Source organism: Petromyzon marinus, chromosome 13 (genome assembly GCF_048934315.1).
Source record: "Petromyzon marinus isolate PM22_M1 ecotype Great Lakes invasive population chromosome 13, UKy_Petmar_22M1.pri1.0, whole genome shotgun sequence".
NCBI lineage: Eukaryota > Metazoa > Chordata > Hyperoartia > Petromyzontiformes > Petromyzontidae > Petromyzon > Petromyzon marinus.
In genome coordinates, this window is record NC_133679.1 from 11,978,414 (window position 1) to 11,998,765 (window position 20,352).

Consider the following 20,352-nt stretch of genomic DNA (forward strand, 5'->3'; position numbering starts at 1 on the left):
GTTCCAGGAGAGGGTATTATGATTATTATTATTACTGTTGCTAGCAAGCGACCGCCCATTCACATCCGCGGAGATCTGCCGTCGTGTGATTTTGTGTGCGTGAGTCTTTTTTCACTCGAATAAGATCGAGATCCTTAAACCTGGCATCCAACGGGATACTGTGAATGTCGTGCTATTGCAATGGCATGCAATGCACATAAACCCAAAATGATCATACTTTCCTTTGTTCGTCCTGCTTAGCTTCCGAGATCTGACGAGGTCGGGTTAATTCAGGGTCACTTGGTCCCGCGTGAAAGTGAATGGCAGCTGCTTCAATTAGTCTCAAAGCGAGTGAATGGTGGTCAGTTGATGTCACGAAAAATTTGGCGCCCTTACGAAATGCCACTACTTGACGATACCATCTCTGCGGAGGTTATAGGCGTCTTTGGCAACAGCAGCATACACATCTATGACAGCAGCAGCAACGGTAGCACATGTGGCTAGTGCTCCGGACGTGCTGTGGTGGTGGCTTCATCCGTGCTGGACACGCGAGGTCAGAACGCGCCATCACCCCGGGGCTGCGTTAGTCCACACATCTCATGCGCCGGTGCTCGCCACTGTTTGTTTCCGATGGCAGCCTAACATCGCGATGCAAAGGGTGGGAGAAAAAACAGTGGAATCGGCTCGGTTATAAGAGAGATCAATCTCTGCCGTAGGCGAACTTTACCGAGCGCAAACAAACCGAAAGAAGGCGAAGAATCTCTGTCATAACCGGGGCGGTCTCCCCTGTGGGGACTTCGTGGCCTTAAAAGTGCCACAAGTTCAAAAGGGAACGTTTATTGCCACTTTAATATGTTTTTGTTATCCGTGTGAAATCCCACGGCACTGTATAGTGTCCGCCGTTTCTGTTTTTATTGGACCATATTTATGCACTCGGAAATTCTGACAGACCTCCCGTATCCCTCAAAAATAAATTCCTCTTAATAACGCGGAAGCTCAAACGATGATAAATACATCGTTGTGTGTAACCATAACAGATAGGGAGTCTCTGGCTGCCTGCCACCGCAGCAGTTGTACATTAACATTTTGACTTGGGCAGTGCCGCGGATTTCAATCACAAAGAACATTTGTACGAGGAGGGGAGGGCGGGGGGGGGGGGAAGGATGTGGAGGAAGAACGAGGCAAAGAGGCAAAGAGGGGGCGGTGGAGTTGAGAGGGGATGTGAGGGGGGTGGGGACAGGGCAAGACGGAGGGAGGACCGTGCTGGAATTTGATGGCATAACGGTGGAACCAGGAAGGGGTGGCGGGAGTGATTAATGGCCTGTCAGGCCCTTATGAGCTGCTGTCACACAGCCCCGGGGGCCCCTGATAGGGCACTGCTCCCTCGGGACCCCTCGCACGAAGGCCCCTTTAGGCTCGCTGACCCCGTTACGAAAACCTCTGGCTACAAAAACTCCGGCGGCGCCCCGGTCTGTCTGAGGCACGAGAGATTACCGCTCCATTTTTCTTGATTCTACCACCATTCCCCCGAGCGCGGCTTCCTGCGATGTTTATTTCTTCAAGTTTAAGGGGAAAAGGACGAAGGTTGAAAAGGGGGAATGTGATGGGGGGGGGGGGGCAGAAACTCTCTCTGCTGTGCCAAGCACGGGGTGATTCCAGCCGCTGGTGACGGAGTTTGGCGGAGGCAGGCGGCCGGCCTTGTGGCTTGGCAGGGCTCTCCCTGGGCAGCTGGCGGATGTCAACAGAAGACGAATAAATACCAGCCTGGAGTAAATACACAGGGAGAAGGTGAGAGGAAATCAGAATGGGTAGAGCCAGGCCCATTGTAGATCCATGCATATGTATGCGTGCATGTGCCACAGCAACTCGGGCGGTGGAGTTTGTGGATGGTGCAAAGTTTGGGGTGTAAAGTTATTTTCTCTTCTGCTGGGGCAAGTGACGCGAACAAAACAATGCTCAAAAAATAAATTCGTCAAACATTTTCACGCGGGGACCATCATAAATACGAGTCGTGAGCCCCGGCAGCATCTCTCCGGCCAGGATAAATACATTGCCCATGCAAGTGAGAGGGAGCCGTAGGAGGAGAAGTATGGTACGAAAAGACTGGTGTGGCTGGTGGGGGTACAAAAAAAAGAGACCTCTGTCCCCTTTGATTTTTTTCCGTCGGCAAACGATACGGGTGGAAGAGAGAGAGAGAGCCCTTGCTGCTGGTGGCCGGGGTTTGTTTTGCGGAGCATTGCGAGGGGAAGGGGCATCGCTGGAATTCTCCCCAGCACAACGGAACGCTTTCTTGTCTCGGCCATTACTTTGCTTCGGCGCAGCCAGGCTCTGCAGGGATCCGTGCAGTTCTGCTTGGATGCCTTTAAAAGGTGTCAAAGGAGAGCAGGGGAAGGGTTTGATGTTGCTCGGCAGCGGTAGCGGTAACCGCCGGATCCATCGCCTCTCCCATCCCCCACACCTTGTCCGTCTCCCCTTTCGCCCTGTTGCCCCCCCCCCCGTCCCGTGCCTCCCCCTCCCTCCCGTACCCCTCCACCTCCTCTAACTCCCATCCTCATCCCACTCTTCCAATACCGTGGCCCCTGGCCCTCGGACACCCCATCCTGCCTCCCGAGTCCTCCCCGCGGCCCCTCGCTGAGCAGCGACGCTTCTCAGCGCCCGGGCCACGGACCGCGCACTCTCTGGATCCGTGCAGCCCCTGGCAGATTAACGATGTCAGTGGGGGGTGTGTGGGGGGGGGGGGTCAAAAGTGTGGAGAAAAAGGACAGGGCCTTATTGGTGCTCGTGGTAATGGAAACGGGGTGAGGGCTCACGCGCTCCTAAATCATGCATCGCCGACATCCGGCTCCCGTGCCCCAGAGCGCAAAACTCGCGCGAGCCGGGCGGCCGCCTCGCCCTGTGGGATGCACGCGAAATTTGTGCGCACATGGCACCTCGGCCAGCCATTTTGTCCACCCCCATCCCCCCCCCACGTTACTCTTTGCCACTCGCTCCACTTTGCGAGAGTTATCTTTGGGGAGAACGTATCCGAGTCGAAGTCAAAGTGTCTCCCACTTCGCACGCGATCGCGGGCCAATGTGCTCGTATCCACTGGCTCGGGCGGTCCCGAGCCGATGTTGTAAATTGCACAGTCCTGTAGTAGGTGTGCGACTATACGAATGTGATAATGACCATCATCATCATCATCGGCCTCAGACATGGTCAGTCTACTGCTGGACAAAGGCTTCTCTAAGCTATTGTCACCTCTAATGATCCTGCGACGAACGTGGCATTGACTTTGACCCTCATAAGAGCCCACCGAGATCAAAAATATCTTTCGTCATGGGGGACCTGGACCACAACAAAATCGTAATGCAAACGCATACACAAACTGGCAAAAAAGGTCTAACACTGTAAACCTGCCATCAACACGAACGTGAGACAGTTGACATTAAAACGACGAGTCACGGTAATTCGGTAAACATAAGAAAAAATCTAAAACTCGTTACATTCACCCTGCTGCATACCTCGCTATTTTTCGCGTTCGTCAACAACCTGACGGAAAAATTCAGTCCTCATTCAAGGCTGCCGAAAATAAATAAAGAATTCTGAATGTTAAATAAACGAATGCGAGCGGGACCACATTAGCGGCCGTTGCCCACGGTGTATTTTGACAGGGTTTGTGTGCAAACGCGTTTTCCTTTCCCTCTCTCGTATTCGTTACGACCTCCACGCTGCTTAGTTTCGCCAGGGTCAAGTATGCGTCTGCGGTGGCTCTGGCCGTGGGCCCCGCCGTCAGGCGGCTCCCGCGCGCTCATAAAGCAACGACTTTGCGGGGCCCGTGGAGGTTTGTGGGGCTCGTGGCACCCACGTGCACGTGTGGAAGAGGGTGACTCGGTCAAGGCATCGGTTTATTAAAGCCACCGCTGCCTCTTTTCCACTGCCCCATCTCCGCCAAGGCACCCTATCGCATTCCCCGCCAGTGGATTTGCCCTGAGAGGGTGGTGGCGCCTTACTGAACCGCGGCTCGCGGCTCGCCACCCAGGCCACGTGCGATCATCCGTCCATCACCTTCGTGGCGTCGTTCTGTGGGCCAACCCAGGGACACATGGGCGTGACAATTTCGCTGAGACACCGGCTTGAGACTCGACGTGGCCGACAGTGTCGCCCGAGGACGATTGTCTGGTTGGACGCCAGGGTCCTCGTCGACTTTGTGATTCTGATGATGATGAGGGTGACATGGTTTAGTTGCGCCGATGTCGATGCTGTCAAAAGCATTGCGAATACGTCTGTCTTTATTGGACGTCCTTGCTCAGTGGTCACCATAACCTATCGTCATCATCACTAAATATCTACATCACGCCTCCTATGCGGCGCATCTCAAGACGCCCTGTGGCAGTCTATCCAAGGGGGACCCCGGGTGAAAACTGTCCCTCTGCATTACTAGGTGGACGCAGCACCGGCCTGCAAGTGGACATTAGGAGGCGATGTAGTTTTTCCCCCGATTAAGTAATTCCCGGACAATCGATCAAATTCGGACCATGACACCAGCACGCGTGAAACTGAAACCACGAGACGCCCCCGGGGTCGTACGAGGGAGCTCGAAGCGTCGTATTTTCGATGCGTGTCGTCCGGATACATTTTCTCCGCACTTCACCGCACTTTTCGGTCGGCTGTGAAGGTTGCATTCCTCCTCTACAGTCGGTCCCACTGTGTTTTTTTTACGGCTATCACCGTGCGAGGCACGGGGGAAGAAGCTATCTCTAGACTCGGGTGTGCAGACGCCGTTTTACCACCGCAAATGTTTCCCCAGATATCCCACGCCAGAGCCAGCACCTAGGTGGTCTCCCTACACCGTGTTACACGATGCCCGTGTTGCGTGTTTCTTCAGGAAATAATATCCATTAGCCGTACATTTTTTGTTAGCGCTGGCTCACGCTCCTCTGTGAGTTGAGCAGATTTGCTACCCATCTGAGCAGTACCGTGGGGGCTGACCCACCGCGGGTCGTACCTTGGGCTTGTCATTACAGAGGGGCCGTGAGTAACCAACCGGCCGTCTTGGAGGTGGCGTCCTGAGCACCTTTAACGTCGCAGCTTTCCTCCTGGCAAAAGCCGAGCGGACGGCTCGCCCGTGGAGAGCGAGCGAGAGGGTCGCGGGAGAGGGCACGGGGCTGTTTGAGAACAACTCACAAAGTTGCAATTTCCGTGTCGAGCAACGATGGCAAATACTGAAGCCCAAAAGTGCCGTCAAAGTGAAAATGCAGGGACGCGTAAAAAAATGTAAATATTTATGAATATCAAATTTCCTCTTTGTTAAAATCCACCTTAAAATCACTTAATCTGCATTGTTTCATTATTTTGTTTTTCTCAAAGATAGTCAACAGCCGTTGAGGTGCAATCTCTCTTTTTGCAAGGAGGCATCTTGACCCTTAAGTAAGCCAACATTGTACGTTTTAACGAATAATACGACAAAATGTCACTTTTCTCATATCATTACCAGAAGCCTCCAGTTTACTTTTATATATTTTTCAAGTAATCCGCACTAAATTACGATAGTTTTAGAAGGCATTTTGATTGGCTCGGAGATCTAATCGCCTTACACTGTGCAACAGCCATAGCTTCAGCACTCTGGGAGCTTGAAGCTGTGCTCGGCGCGCATTGCTACAACGGTTTCCCCCGCCTCCGCTCGCGATCTCAAGGCCACTAACCGCTAAGCGGCTACTGTGCAGTCTGGTGTGACTAGGTCTCAGGCGCTGAATGTTTCCCTAAAGCCTCACCGCATTCCCACCCAGCAACCTCCCTTAACTTTCTGGCTCCCCAAATCCCATGTAAACCCTGGCACGTCTTGCCGAGGAGGTGCCGGATTACAGCGGCCAGGCGCTTCTCCCCGTTCCGTGCCATGCATTGCAAAGGTGACGGAGGTAATACCGCCCAGGCACACCTGAGCGACTTTCACCCAATGCTGCTCACTGGCCCTTGGCGTTTTCCAAACTGCCGTATAAACGGTCTTACAGTGTCATCATGTGGAGAGATTGGCCCCTGCGATTGGAATGTGAAATTTCCACTACCGACTTTATGTATGTTTAACTTCTTTCGCACCGTACGAAGCCGACCGTGCTAATTGGAGGTGCAGGGGAAGGACAAAATAAACACAAAAGCAATTATAAAAATTGAGTTTCAATCTAGATTTAAAAGTGCACAGCTCCAGTGACTTTGGAATATCAAAAGGAAGAGTGTTCCAGACGGCCGTAAAAGCGCATCTGAAAGCGCGTGATGCAGTGACTCTGTGCTGTCAATGGGAGGAACCACTTTGCTCGTTCGAGCAGGGAGACGTTAGACCGTGACTCGAATCATACATACATTGTTGGTCGTTAACGATGCGTGATATCGATTAGTATGTTCGCAATACATTGGAGCACGAGTGTGATAACTGACAGTTTGTAGTTTATATTAAAAGTTGTGAACTGTTGTGCACAACGTTGCCGGGAGATTCTTCACACCGCATCTCGATCAACGGCAATTCAGTTCATTGCCCGTGCCGGACGACAACGACGACGATGTATTTCTACAAATGCCCTTTCTCACCCTTTGTACTGTGTGCGCTTCGCAGGGTTGTGCACGGCATGCTGGTGCGAGGAGCTGAGCTGCAGCCCGGGTCCCCTGGAGCTCGTGGTTTCCCCGAGCCAGGCGGCCGTGCTCGACTGCCACCTCACGGGCGAGAGCCTCGGTGCCACCGGTCCCAGCTCCGGCCGCGCCACCGCCGCCGTCGGCAACGTGACGTGGACTCACAACGGGGCCCCGCTGGCGGCCGAGAACCAGGCCGTGCTTGTCCTCCCCAACGGCTCGCTGGCCCTGCCGCCCGGGAACGAGGACCTGGACGGCGGCAACTACGCGTGCGAGATGCTCACGCCGTACGGGACGCTGGTCAGCCGGCCGATCCGCCTGCGTTACGCCGGTGAGCGCTCGCAACGCCACGGCGTCACGCGCCGTGAATTCGTTAGGGAGTTGCATGTGAGGCTGAGGGCCCCCGTGATGCCATTACTGGGAAGTTGGGAATTGTGCTCTGGGATGTCTCTTCGTGGACTGATTGCCTTCGCTGGTGTGAGGAGCTAAGAGCTATTGCTACGTACCATTCACAATCTTCTGTACCTCTGTTGTGATAACTTTTTAGTTGTTTATACCTTTCGTTTTGATACCTCTTCTTGATTTGATTATTCATGTTTTATTTTCTGAGGGTTTTAATTTCATTAATAATTGTTAGAAATAGGTTTTGTCCATTAATGGGATGATGCATGCATTTATTATAAGGCGTTGTGAGGTGCAATTACCATGAATGGCGCAATATAAGCTTAAATTATTATTTTTACTTTTGTTCACTGCCATGGAAACGATAAGTGACAGATCACTTTATTTCCTCGAGGTCACAGCGAAAACCCGTCTCTGAGTGAACTCGCTTTGTTTTAAATCTGCGTCGCGTCGTGTCGGATTTGTCAGCCGACCGACGTACCGTGCAAGCAGCAGTATGTAGCGCGCTCGCAAAATATCTCCAGTCATGCCTTGTGCTGACTGGAAGCGAAATCGAAATAACACGATAATTTCCAACGCTTTGTTAACCTACTGCTGGATGAAGGAAGTCCCCATGCCGTGTCGATCATGGGCGATCGCTTGACCTAATTGAAATCTTAAAATAAAATACTGTACATATATATCTTTATAAATGGCATTGTAGCGAAGGGCACACAGCATTCAAGGTTCAAATTAAAACATGTGACCGCAAATGATGATGAGTTATTGACTGCTGCCCTGACCTGAGCCGCAAGCGTCGACCCAGCCCATAGGTTGGAGAAGGAAGTTGCATCTAATTGGGCAGGAGAATGAGTGTAAGTGAAAGCTGCAGGTCGCGGTGGGAGTCGAGGAGGCTTGGCCCAGGCCCTGGATGACGCGACGTGGATTAGCGGTGGCCGCATGACTCCCGGCATGCGGTCATCACGTGCCGCCCTGGCACGGAGCTCAAACGCTCAATCATGTGGCTCCCCTAATGAATGTTGATAATCTCTGGCTGAGGGGCGGGAGAGGGTGGGCCGACGGCAGGGGGCTGCGAAGGGAAAGGCGGGTGGGCAGGCGAGGGTGGTAAAAGACTACCTGTCAATCTCCCCGTCCTTTTAAGCACGCAGATGTTCAGGGCTTGCGTCTGAACGCCGCGAAATGAATTACTCGTGATGTCTCGCGGTTGACAGCCTTGACGTGCATGCTTTGTAGTAACTCGCCGGTTACCTTCATGTAATTCTCGTAGTTCAAATAATATCACCTAGATCCGCGCGTTCGGCATCGGTCCAATGCCTCACCGCAATTAATGGGATTCATGTACATTTGCCAAGGGGATTTAAGTTGGCGAGACTTGTAATAAAAAAATAAATCATTTTCGTTAGAAGTAAATTTTTTATATATATTTTTAAGGTATCATTAAATTAAATTTTTATTTAAAGCTTTCGTGACTGCAGGGATTCATATTCTTGGTTCTTTCAGTAAACTCACGTAGAAGGGAAACAATAAAATAATAAAAATATAAAACAATAAAATTCTCACGACGTTTCGACTGCAACACAAGCAATCATCATCAGGTGTGAAAACCACAGAAAAATGTTTTTTTTTTAAAGTGGCGTTTTTTTTTACGTTTCCCTTCTACGTGACTTTGCCGAAAGAACCAAGAATATCATTAAATTGTTAATTGGCCGCAGTCGTGTCCCTACTGGGCACACGCGAGGAATGCTGAAGAAAGAAATGGTCATCGTTTTGCATTTGAGCTTCGGCACGTGAGGAATTGGAAGGCTTGCACGCCAGTCCCGTAGCGTCACTTTGGAAACGCTGGCTCGCTCAGGGCAAGTACCGCTCAAAGGATTTCTGTTTGTGGAGCGTAAACAACAAAAATGTGACCACATTCATAACTCTTTGGTTCTTTCGGTAAAGTCACGTAGAAAGAAATTAAATTATGTAAATTATTTAAATTAAATTATTAAAATTAAATAATTTAATTTCTTTCTACGTGACTTTACCGAAAGAACCAAAGAGCAATCCCTGCAGTCACGAAAGCTTTAAATCTATGCAATAATAACATCGGCGTCTTCTCTAGTGTCCTGTATTTAATCAGATGAGAACTCAGCAATATGCATCCACACCCTTTCGTTTTATACGGGAGACAAATGTCAACGTGATTTTGTTTTGTAAGTAAAGTATCAATAGAGTCGTAGTTCCAAAAGGCAGTTTCAATGTTTTGTCCTTGCCCATTAAAGCCTCGATGAGTCGCATGACTATGCCAGGAGGATCCTGGCGTTGGAATGTTTGGCCTTTAAAACTGCATCGCCGTGACTGTACCCAATCTTAGCCTGATCTTGGATGCTAAGCGGCATTGAGCTCGGTTAGTACTCGGATTGGACACTACCTTATACCACGACAACATGAACTATCAGGTTGTTGTAGGTTTGGGTTGTGAGGTAACTGATGTGATTGTACAACATTAGATTATTAATCAATCTGTGCATATCGGTTTTATTCTGGCCACTCTGGTTTCCTGACTCATAAAAAAAACTCATTAATGGCATAGACCAAACATCTCAATGCAGGACCCTCCTGAAAAGAGCCTTGAGACTTTGTGAGGATTTCCTGATCATGGCCATTATCAAAGTTTGTTTTTAAATATATGCAGTGTATAAATATATATACATACTTATTATTATTCAAACATTCAGTGATCATCAGCAGTTTTTTTAAAATATAAGATCGTGCAGACACAGCCCCAGCGCGGGTACGATGGCTCAGCCGCCGTTGAAGAGGGAGACCTATCTGCTTATTTGCCGAGCAAATCGAGGCGTCAGGAATCACAAAGGTCTTGCTCTTCCTGGGATTGGTGTCTCCTGAGACACTGCAACAGAATGGTCACGGGGGGAGGCAAGAGATGTCTCTCCTAGGATCACAACTCAAACGGCATATCTATCGGCGGATGGGATGAGGTGACTGTTCGCCAAGCATGCGACCAGTATCCGATCCCGCATGGCAGCGCCTGCCTCAACAAACGGAGTGCAGAGAAAATAGAATACGGCGGCCGTGGACAAGCCCACCCTTCAACTCTCTCTCTCTCAAACACACACGGGCCTGCGCGTGCACGTGCGTGTGCTCCTGCCACAGCAAGACTGCCGATTTGGGGCCCACCGGAGATCACAATGGGGAGGTGGGAATAAACACAGTCTGTGTAAATATACAGCGGGACAGCCAGGTCCGATGTGATTGATCTGCGACTGATTCCATGCTTTAAGTTGAAAGCTTCTGGCTCGAGCTAAAATGGTGACTCTTAAGTTGACCAAACCTCACTGTTAACAGCTGCCGGGGGAGGAGACGGGAGCAGGGGGCTATACGGGGGGAGGGCTCTACCGGGGGAGGCGAAAGAGACACCCTTGTGTTTCAGAGACAGGTTTTATGAGCCCGCGGGGTTGGGTTCCAAACGCAAAAACAAAGCGCGGGCGACGTTCAACCGCACAGCCAGATCACAATACCGGCCACAAAGCGGTGCTCGTGGGAGGGTGGTGCACTGTGCCTGCTGGATTTAGGGGGAGTTAATGGGAATTCATGGAGGGCTCTGCGCGAAAAAGTGGTAGGACTCTTTTGGCAGAGCGCCGTGGCATCGCGCTCTGCCTTCGCTCCCGGGTCCTGTTAGGGAAATATATTTCGTGTTTTCTTTCTTCACAAGTTGCAGTGTAGGCTTCGTTAATTGCGAGGGTTTTATTTGTTTATTTGTGCGGTGGCGGGCGATGGGAGGTGGGGGTGGTCGGCACTTGGAGGGGGTGGTGGCGAGGGGGGGAGGGGGGGGGACACTTGGAGGCTGGAATGCCTTGGCCTTGGCACGGAAAAAAAAGGGGGAGTAAAAAGATTCCGGAACGACAGGTCAGCCTGGGTCGTGGCAAACAGCCAGATTCAATGACTTTCATCTGCCAAAATGGCTTGTTTAGTGAGGCCTCATTGGCCAGGGTCACAGGGCGTAGGGCACAGGCCACGGGAACATTCCATTTTCATGGTGGGACGGTGGCAATTGTGGGGGGGGGGGGGCGCAGGGGTGTAGGCCGGACTAATAACCGGCACGCTGGCCGTAAGTTGTCCTTGTTTGTACTTTTTTTTGTAATTGGCCGGGCGGTTACAAATAGGAGTGATTAGAAGAATTTTACAAAAACCGGGTCTGTTGAAAGCAACCAGATGTAAAAAAGAAAAAATCCCCTAAATACACACACTTAACGCGATTCATAAACACGAGCCACACCACTTCTTCCGAACTGTCTTTGCTCACGATTTTATTTTCTATTTGTGCATTTAACTGCCGCCGCGCCCCCCACCCCCCCCCCCCCCACGTGAGCAAGAATTAGAAATATTCACAATTTTCATTTTATAGCAAAGCTGGTTGCGATGAATATATATATTTTATAAAGCTGAACTCATACGTTAATTCGTATTGTAATCATTGTAACTTAGTCACTGGACACTGCGCTGGTGGCATGAATGGTGAGCACGCTTGACTGTGCAATGAAATAGGTCACCCGTTCGATTTGATCTTCCCGTACGGCAGTTGAAATGCTGGGCAAGCTTCTTAAATCTCGCCGTCACTGTCCACCCAGCAGTATAAATGGGTGCAATCACAGTCGATCGGCAATGTCGCGTCTGGTGGGGTAAAGGGTGGTTACTCCCACCTTTTTCGCATGTCTGGCCAGCATTGAAAAAGAGGCCAAAATACTCTCTAGAGGGGATGCCGAGAGCTTCCCTTAGTGGCGTGAGCAAGACATTACAGGGCTCAGCCTTTAACTCTTTATAATTCACTCATTCAGCATTTCCCCAAGGATGGGTACACCGGGCTGTTTTTGGCAGAACGTTTGGTGATCACCTCCAGGGGTCGTCAACCAATATAACAATAAAACGCATTATTTTTCGAATTTGGTTAAAAAAAAATATTCAAGAGCGCGCAATGCAACGTGACGGTGGTGGTCCTTAATCGATGGCAACCACGAAGCGGCCCTTAATGAGCCGCGTGCGGCTTCGGAGCCGCAGGTCGCCGACCCCTGATTACGGCAGTGATTTTGGTTCCGATTTGGTGGCAGCCATATGAGGCCGTGGTGGGCAACCGTCTTCATCCAGCGGCGCTGACCCGGGCAGTGGTGGCACTGGGCATAAGCAAGCTGAGCGAAAGTTTACAGTCCCAAGCAGTTAAAGGGTCCCATATTCAAGAGAAAAAAATAACAATAAGTGTGTACCAAACAATCACATTTATATCTTTATACGAATTAAATGAAACAAATATAATGTTTTAAAAGGCACTTAAAATAATGTTCATTGTAGTTAACTGTTGCTTTAAAGTTTTCACATACACGTTTTAGGATTGTTAAATAGCTCGGCCAGCATATAACGTTTGTAGTCAGGCGAGACAGCACCCAAACGTAGTGTCTGATTAGGGCCCCTGATGCGTTGGCACCACCGCTAGTCAAGTCAAGTATGGTTAATTTGTTTAACCAGGGTGAGAACCCAAGAGACCAGGACTGGTCTCATTTGCAAGAGTGCCCCGGGTCACCACATTGACAAAAGCAATAACCTCAAAGTAGAGCAATGACACAATTATAAAATCCGAACAGAGACAACCAAACCACGTTACAGGATAAAATTGATAATAACTGCACAAAAAACAAATGAACATTAAATCAAATATATTTGTCCCATGTAAATTGGCTCGGTTGAAGCATTAACCGTTCATAGAGCAATAAAGATCTAGAAACATTACACGGAATTTTTTCGGCGAATATTGCACTAATATGTAAACAGACAAGGATGTACAAGGTAGTGCAAAAGTCAGGACACACCAGAGGTTTTATTTTAACAAGTCAAATAGGGTTATACCATTTATTTTTTTCAAATATCCAAACTGACTTCTATTAACATGAAGGCATGCATGAATTGTATTTTGAAATACGTTTAGGACTTTTTTGTTGTTCAGGTTATAGGTGTAATATTTGAACATTCATCAATTACATTTTGTTGTCTTCATTCATTCGGGGTTCTTGGTCGAGTTTTGTAAACAACGGATTCGAGGTGACCCCACAGGAAGAAGAAAAATAGACGTGAATAATGATAGAAGATAAAATATTACCTCGATGAACAAGCAATTAAAATGTTTTAATGCCAGTGTTAAAAAAAATGAAAAAAAAATCCTGTGTCCTGACTTTTGTGTCACCTTGTGTATATGTAAGTGTCTAGTACTCAGGCCCCCTGTTGTGCATTCTGGGATGACACCACCAAAGTCCTGCCGTGTTGTAAAAAGGCAATTTGAATCCGTCGCTTCCACGGCAGTGGCAATTCATCAAGCGGAATATCACATCATATAATATTGCCAAACCCACGAAATAACACGAGCAAAGTATATTCATTATGGCAATTTTCCCACCTCCCCAACCCATTGCGGGGTGAAAGGGATTTTTTTTAAAAGAAATAAATGAAGAGGGTGTGGCCTTTTCTTTAAAGTTGACTTTTGACGGTGGAAAATAAATCTTAATAACAGAAAGGCAGCCCTTTTGCCCTCTTCGCCTTTGAGCGAGGTGAAGGGAGCACACACTCCCCCCCTCCACCCACCCCCCCTTCTTTCCCTGTGGATTCCAGGCCCTCCTCACCCCATACAGCACCCGAACCGTTAATATTGAGCAGATTCCAACCAGGACACAGGATGCGTGTTTGGTTAGATATGGCTGGAAACCCATCGCCGCCTCCCTCCGATTCAACGTCACTGCTTCAATAGCCCGAGTTGTTACATTTTTTTGGTCAGGTGGGTGAACTGGGAGTATTAATGCTTTCTGAAAGGAAGGAGGCGATGCTCGGTGGATGATATTTTTTTAAATCCATTTTGATGGTATGTATGTGTGTATATTGAACTTCTTTCTCACCGTACGTAGCCAACCGTGCTAATCGGAGGCGCGGGGAGAAGGACAACAAACTAAACACAAAAAGCAGTTCTAAAGAAATGCGTTTTCAATCTGGCGCTTGGATCGCACGTGCGGTTGCTGGGTGGAGCGTGGTTCTGTAGAGGTTGCGGAGAGACATCTGCTTACGCTGGGTCTCTTCATCACTTTGAGTCACCTCGGTGTCCAGTTCCTTTTACACCCCGAACAATCAAGACTGGAGCTGCTGTAACATGCCGGTTATCGGTTTGAGAGGTAGGCTCTCAGACCTGTCAGTAAAAAAATACAGTTCACATAATTTGTATGAACGACTATATATTTGTGTTGTTTATTCTTTAGGACGTGGGCATCGATGGTGGACCAGTATTTATTCTCCGTCCCTACCCAGTACGCTTGGATCGTTGGGCCAGCTTTGGGCCAATGGTTCCGACCACGTGCCAACGTTTGCCCAACATCGCATGCTTGCTGGGCTGTTGCACTGAGACGGTGGTGGTGCTGGACCTTCTTGAGCTGCTTTTGCAGTCCGTGCGGCGAGAGTGCTCCCACAATGCTGCTCACTAGGGCGTTCCAGTTTGTTGATTCAGCGACGATGGTGGTAAATGTTGATATTAAGGTTGCTGTGTAGGTAATAGGCTTCTCATAATTATACTCCCCCCCCCCTCCCAACTCTATTGCACCTCCCCAATGATAAGTTGAATTTTCAGGATTTAGTGTAAAATTCTATTCAGGATTGGATACATTTCCCCCATTTTAGTGGATGTAGTCTCCAGTTGCTTCGAGCCCGTAGCAACTGGAGATACAGTGCTATATTTCGAGCGTAATAATCGATGCACCATTGTATGGCCAGGTCGCTTCTGAAAAAAAGAGCTATAAAGCTCAGTGGGCCATATCTGCTGAAATAAAAAAAATTAGTTTACTTTATAGTTTAAAAAATAATAATTAAGTTTAAAAGCTCTCCGTGGCTGGGAGGGCGCACGGTCTTGGAGTCCTGCTACGAGCGGTGTCGTTAAAGTTTCCGCTCAACCGTTTGCCTCTTGAGCCAAAACCGCCGAGCCGCGTGGCCACGGTAAGAAATAAAGCGGGCTTCTTCCTCCCCGCGCTCCGCGAGCCAAGGCGAGGCCACAGCAGCGCGTAATGCGCACACCGATGCTTGGATCGTATATTTGGCTCCGCGTGCGCTAAAATTAAAAACCGCTCCCATGAAATCGAGCCAAGTTTAAGGGGTTCTGTGTTCTGTTGCCGATCGTTGAAACAACTGTGCGGTTCCAGGCTATCTGTATATATATAAAAAAAAGAATAATGATAAAAAACATTTGCGTGCAAAATATATATAAGCGCCGTGTTTGGAGAGAGTGCGGGAATTGTCTTCGGTTGTTGTAATCCAGCTTTTCAGAGCTGTCTGCTTTTACTCTGCAGCGCAAGCTGCGTTGACGGTGGAGGAGGTGGCGATGGTTGGCAAAGGGCAGGGTCGCTCTCCACCCTCCGCAGCCCCCTCTCCCTCCGCCTCCGCCCACCTTCCCTTTTTGAGTTCTTTGTGAGAAGAGTGGTCAATCTCTGCTTCTCCACGGCATGGAATTAGCATTTGAAAGCGATTCTGAAAGCTCCCTGATGAAGACGCAAAAAAAGCGGTGCCACGGGAGAAAGGGAGCCGGGTGATTGAGAGGAACTTTGGACAAAAAACATTTTTTGGTGGGGGGGTGGAGTGGGGGGCAGGGAACACCCGTGAAGAGATGGAAGGGAGCGTGGGCGTGCGAAGAGGAGGGTACCCATCGGGAGAGGGGCTGGCGGGTGGGGGGGGGCTCCAGGCCTTTTTTTTACTTTGCTTTTGTTTTTCAGAAAAAAACACACACAAAAAACACAGAGGAAACTTAGGAAGGCCCTCGAAGCCCGTAAAGTGATTTCACTCGGCGCGATTTTGGACGAAAAACATTTAAGGGGTCAGTGAACGTTTTACACCCCAAGCTACGTATGTCGTGCAACCAACACCGCGTTTTTGCGTGCACGTTAGCTTCACATTGTGCCACTAAGTGGGCTAGCCCTTTGTTAAGTGGTACGGGGTGGGGGAGAAATCTATATTTGAAGTGGACAAATTGCACATTCTTCTTTAGAGAAAGAATACACCAATGATTGCATATGCGAGCTCATGATTAAAATAAAAAAATAGGAGAAAGAAAGACAAAATAATTCGTATGGGAGCTGCCCGCTCGCAGTTGGAGAGCAGATCGCCAGGAGCCTCCTGCATTTCGGAGTGACGCGGAGTCTGCATGAGCCAGGACAGGGCCCGGACGCCACCTCTGTAAGTTTAGCGCCTTGCTGTGGAGTGGGAGAACGTGTGCGCACATCGAAGTGTTCCCTCCATCTGTTGAGTCTCACTCCGAGCTGCGACCGCTCCATCCTGGTTTTCGCGATCCGATTGTCTTGGACGTGGAAGTTGCTGGTGCAGCTCTTGTCGCTGCTGCCATTGCCGCTGCTCCCGCGGTCTTGAATTCCGTGGTCGATGCCGGGAAGCGGTTAATGGCGGCAGTTAACGATGGCGGTTAGATGGTGGCCAGTGGCTGCAGACATCTGAATGCGATTTACGGGACCAGGGTCCGGCAGGTCGTCTCAGTTCGCCTGAAAAAGAGGAGTTTCCCGGCTCCCCGCCCCGGCGCTGCCCTTCTCTCACAGCTGGGACCCATTATGAACCCACGCCTCACATTCGGCCCACAAACTTCACCATCGCCCCCACCCCGTGCCATCCTCTGTCTCCTTTCCCTTCGCCATCCATCTCCCTTCCCCAGCGTAGTTCCCCTCCTCCCACCCGACCGCCCGACCTCCGCCCCCGCCCCCGCGTCTCAGCTTTGTGCCCCGGCCTCGCTGGGGGTTGGCCAGGAGGTAAGGCTGAGACCCCCGGCGTTGCGCCGCGCGGTCGGTCGGTCCTTCTCTCTGGCGTAGCGCCGCTTACCGTCAGCTTGCCCAGGAGCTCACCCGCTCGCCCCAGGGGCTCACCCGTCCTCCCAGGGGACTGCCCAGGGACCAACGCGCTCGCCTCAGGGGCTCACCTGTACACCCAGGGGCCCACCTGCCCACCCAAACGCCCAGGGCAAGCGACAGCTGATATTCGACACCCCAACAAATGAGATGGACGGTGATTCACCATAAATCCAGCAGATGTCAAGGGCGGAGAGTCACGCAGTAAAATTGGGCACGCAAAAATCCATGTGAACTCACGTGGGGTGGGGGGGTTACGTCGCAGGAGTTGCGGGCAGCAGGGTTGGAGGATCGTAGTTGGGATCGCTTGGCTGAGTCTCATGGGGAAGGCAGAGGATCACGTGCACAGAATGCGCAGAAGTTGGTTGCTTCGAGACCGCTGAGCGATTTAACTTTTGTTCCACGCGAAAGCGTTAATTTTTCTCTCTGGACAGTTCTCTAGACATGCCAGACAAAGATTGGTCAAATACATTCATTTAATCTTTTCTTAAAATGTCGTATTTTTTATTGCGCCGTGTGCTCGTGCATGTTTTCCAGACTCTCTTCTCCAGACAAAAGTCGAGGTTGTGTTTTTCCACTTCCCCCCTCTCTCTCTCTCTCTCCCCCTTACGGTTGGTTATTCATAGCTCAGGTGCAGATCTCTTCCATCTGGATAGTATTTTTCTTAGGCCTCTCTTCTTAGAGCAAGAATAAATACACAAAAGTGACCCAATATTCGCCCAAATTCAAAGAAATTCCTTCCAGAGCTACTTGAACCCATAAATGCCACAGCCGTGGGTGGATGTAGGTGGCCCTTTAAAGCGATTTGAAACGCCCAGCTGCTTAACCATGCCAGACCAATCCCCGCTTAACCCTTCCCCGTTCCGAGATGTCTGCGAGTCGCAGGGTGGGTCCCGTTCACCTCCGAATCTCGGAATGCGCAAGCGGCTCAAAGTGAATTTAACTTGGAGAGGTGCAGCGCCATTGTTTTTAAAGACATTCTACTCAACGCAGAGAACTGCAGCGACGTGATCGCACTCAATTATAGCTGGCGTCAAACTGTGCCACACGCACTCCTGCATAGCCTTGTGCGAGCCTCGGTAGCGTTTAATAGTTTTACTTCCGGTTTCATTTTAATGATGTACACATCCGTCATCGGAACGGGAAAGGGTGAAGCATTCAATTGTGCGCAGTTATTGAACATCGTCACTAATTTCGTTGTTGAACTAGATTTTTTTTCTACAAAGAAACCGGAGGTGATTGACATTCATTTACCAGACTCTTTGCAGCAGCAGCTTTTTTTGACACGCGACATCCCCCTTGAGTTTCTAAAATTTTGTTAGGAGGGTCCTGCATTTGGATGTTTGGCAAATTCCTTTAATAGGCAAATGAACAGGCAAAAGTCTGTCTTTCCATAACAGCATATAAAAATAATAATTCAGTCCATCGGTCTACTGGCATTCTATACAAATGTTTTACGGGAGTGTTTGTTTAAGCAGCAGACAAACAAAATAAATGTAACAGTTTCTGGGCTCATCAGCAGCTTTGGGCCTGTTCAACATATGTTGTTGTGTTGCCAGATGTTATTGGCAGGAGCACTCAATATACTCCATATTATGGGCCAAGGGGCTGATGGATTGAACCTTTTCTGTCTGTTTATTGTCCGTAACAGCGCTTAGAATGTTTTTAATACAGTTGTTGCCATTTTGTGCTGAAGGGCCCCATAGCTTCATTGGATGACCCTTGCCAATGACACGTGGCAATACAGCAGTAATAGCATGTGTTTTCCACTTCCGAGGCTACTGATGAGGCCCAGCAGATCAAAACTGATGGCAGACCTCACTGCTGACCAAACACTGCCCGAAGGTCAATTATTCGATGCTGGCGAAGGCAGTAGGCGGATGGACTGATTTTCTTTGTGCGGAGCGATGGATTTAGGTATATTATTTATATATATATAAAAGACATGATCCTCTCTACAATGTTGCAGAACAGGCTTCGAGAATGAGAGCAATGCGCATCGGTTTCTGAGTCTCGTTTACAGGCTCGGGCTTCCATTGTCGTCTTCTTGCCCCTACGTGTTAAGCGTATCGACACGAGCAACCATGTTGCTTGCGCCGACTCGTCTAATCTGCCGTTAGGTAATTCCGTATCGGTTCGCAGTTGCGTGAAACATTGCAACGTGTTTCTCTCCGGGTTGCACTGCGTATTGTTCGGCACGATGTCCTGCCAGTTAACGCGATGTTCTTCCTGAACCATGCGCTGATTTTTTTTTTGTTTTGTTCCTGAAGAAGCTCCCAGCACGCGAGAAGAAACGTCGTGACCAACGGCACGCGGTCCCAAACTGAAAACGCGATCGGAGCGCGGCACAGCGCAAGCCGGCAGGGCCTACGCAGCATTGACAGATTTCATTCACCAAGAGTTCAATTGGGTTTGTGGGGTAACGTTTCAGCAAAGTTTAGAAACAAGCGCCCAATAGGACGTCCATTGTTTCCCTGTCTCCCCCAAAAACTGCCCCTGTCCCTCCGTACCCCTCCGCCCGCTGCCCCCCATTCACCGCCTGCCCACCTCCACCCCGTCACCCAATCGTATTAAATTGGCATGAGGCATTGCGAGGCAAGGGTTCGGTAACAGGAGGCGCTAGGTCAGGGAGGGCAGCGGAGTGTGGGTATCCCGAGTCAGGGGATGTGTGTGCGCACGTTGTGTGTGCCTGTCGAATGGAGGGCCCGTGCTGCTTTGTGGGAGAAAGGTCAAGAGGTCGTCTTATTTTTCAAAGAGAAGCACAAGAGGAGAGGATGGAACCTTTTTTGGGGAAGAAAAGGAGAGAAGGAGAGGCTAAAAACAACTGAAAAACAAAGTGCGTTTTCTTTTTACACGGAGCGAACAAAACCACAATCCTTACCCAGCCGAGTGTGTTTTTCTCTGAAAGGCACTACTGGTTTAGCTTTACAACACCTGATAGCTGTATGTTTTTTTATATATATAAACAAATAAACATAGTTTTAGTACTTTGCAGTTATTGCGCTTGATACGTTATGAATGTCTGCTAGCTCCAACTAGTTACATTGTCCACGTGAACACCCTTGCTGCCGAACCCTACTCGACTCGCGAGCACCCACTCCAGTCCACAGGACATACATCCATAAGCGGCAAAACGGCTTAGCGAAAGTGACAATTTGAGAGCATCGTGCCATTAGAAACGGCCCTCTTTTACGTGTTTCGTTCTGCGTAAGATACGCGCTAAGGTGCTTCATGCCCGCCTGCTCGCGAGGGGGTGATGGAGACGGGACAGCCCCACTCGCGTCTCCCCGTTAGCCGTGATGTGTGAGTGATGCTGAGCCAAAGAGGCTTTGGTTGTGCGTCTCTTAACGTAGAAGCGCTGGTCAAAAGGTTAAATAATGACCGCGTACATCTCTGGTGGAGTGGTTTCAACGCAACCGACTTAATGAATGGGGAGCAGCATCAGGCTCTA

The 20,352-nt window shown here is 49.6% G+C and overlaps 1 protein-coding gene and 1 long non-coding RNA gene across 3 annotated transcripts in view; one reads left to right on the plus strand and one right to left on the minus strand.

Annotated features, from left to right (window-relative positions):
• Nucleotides 1–20,352, minus strand: part of LOC142924433 (uncharacterized) — a 199,773-nt gene that overhangs the window by 76,152 nt on the left and 103,269 nt on the right. The gene's annotated exons all lie outside the window — the stretch shown is intronic.
• LOC116942026 (immunoglobulin superfamily DCC subclass member 4-like) overlaps nt 1–20,352 on the plus strand; it is a 145,359-nt gene that overhangs the window by 60,343 nt on the left and 64,664 nt on the right. For both annotated transcript variants that reach the window (XM_032953553.2, XM_032953554.2), the window contains exon 2: nt 6,566–6,910. In XM_032953553.2, the coding sequence (XP_032809444.2) occupies nt 6,566–6,910 (345 nt within the window). The remainder of the gene's footprint in view (nt 1–6,565; nt 6,911–20,352) is intronic.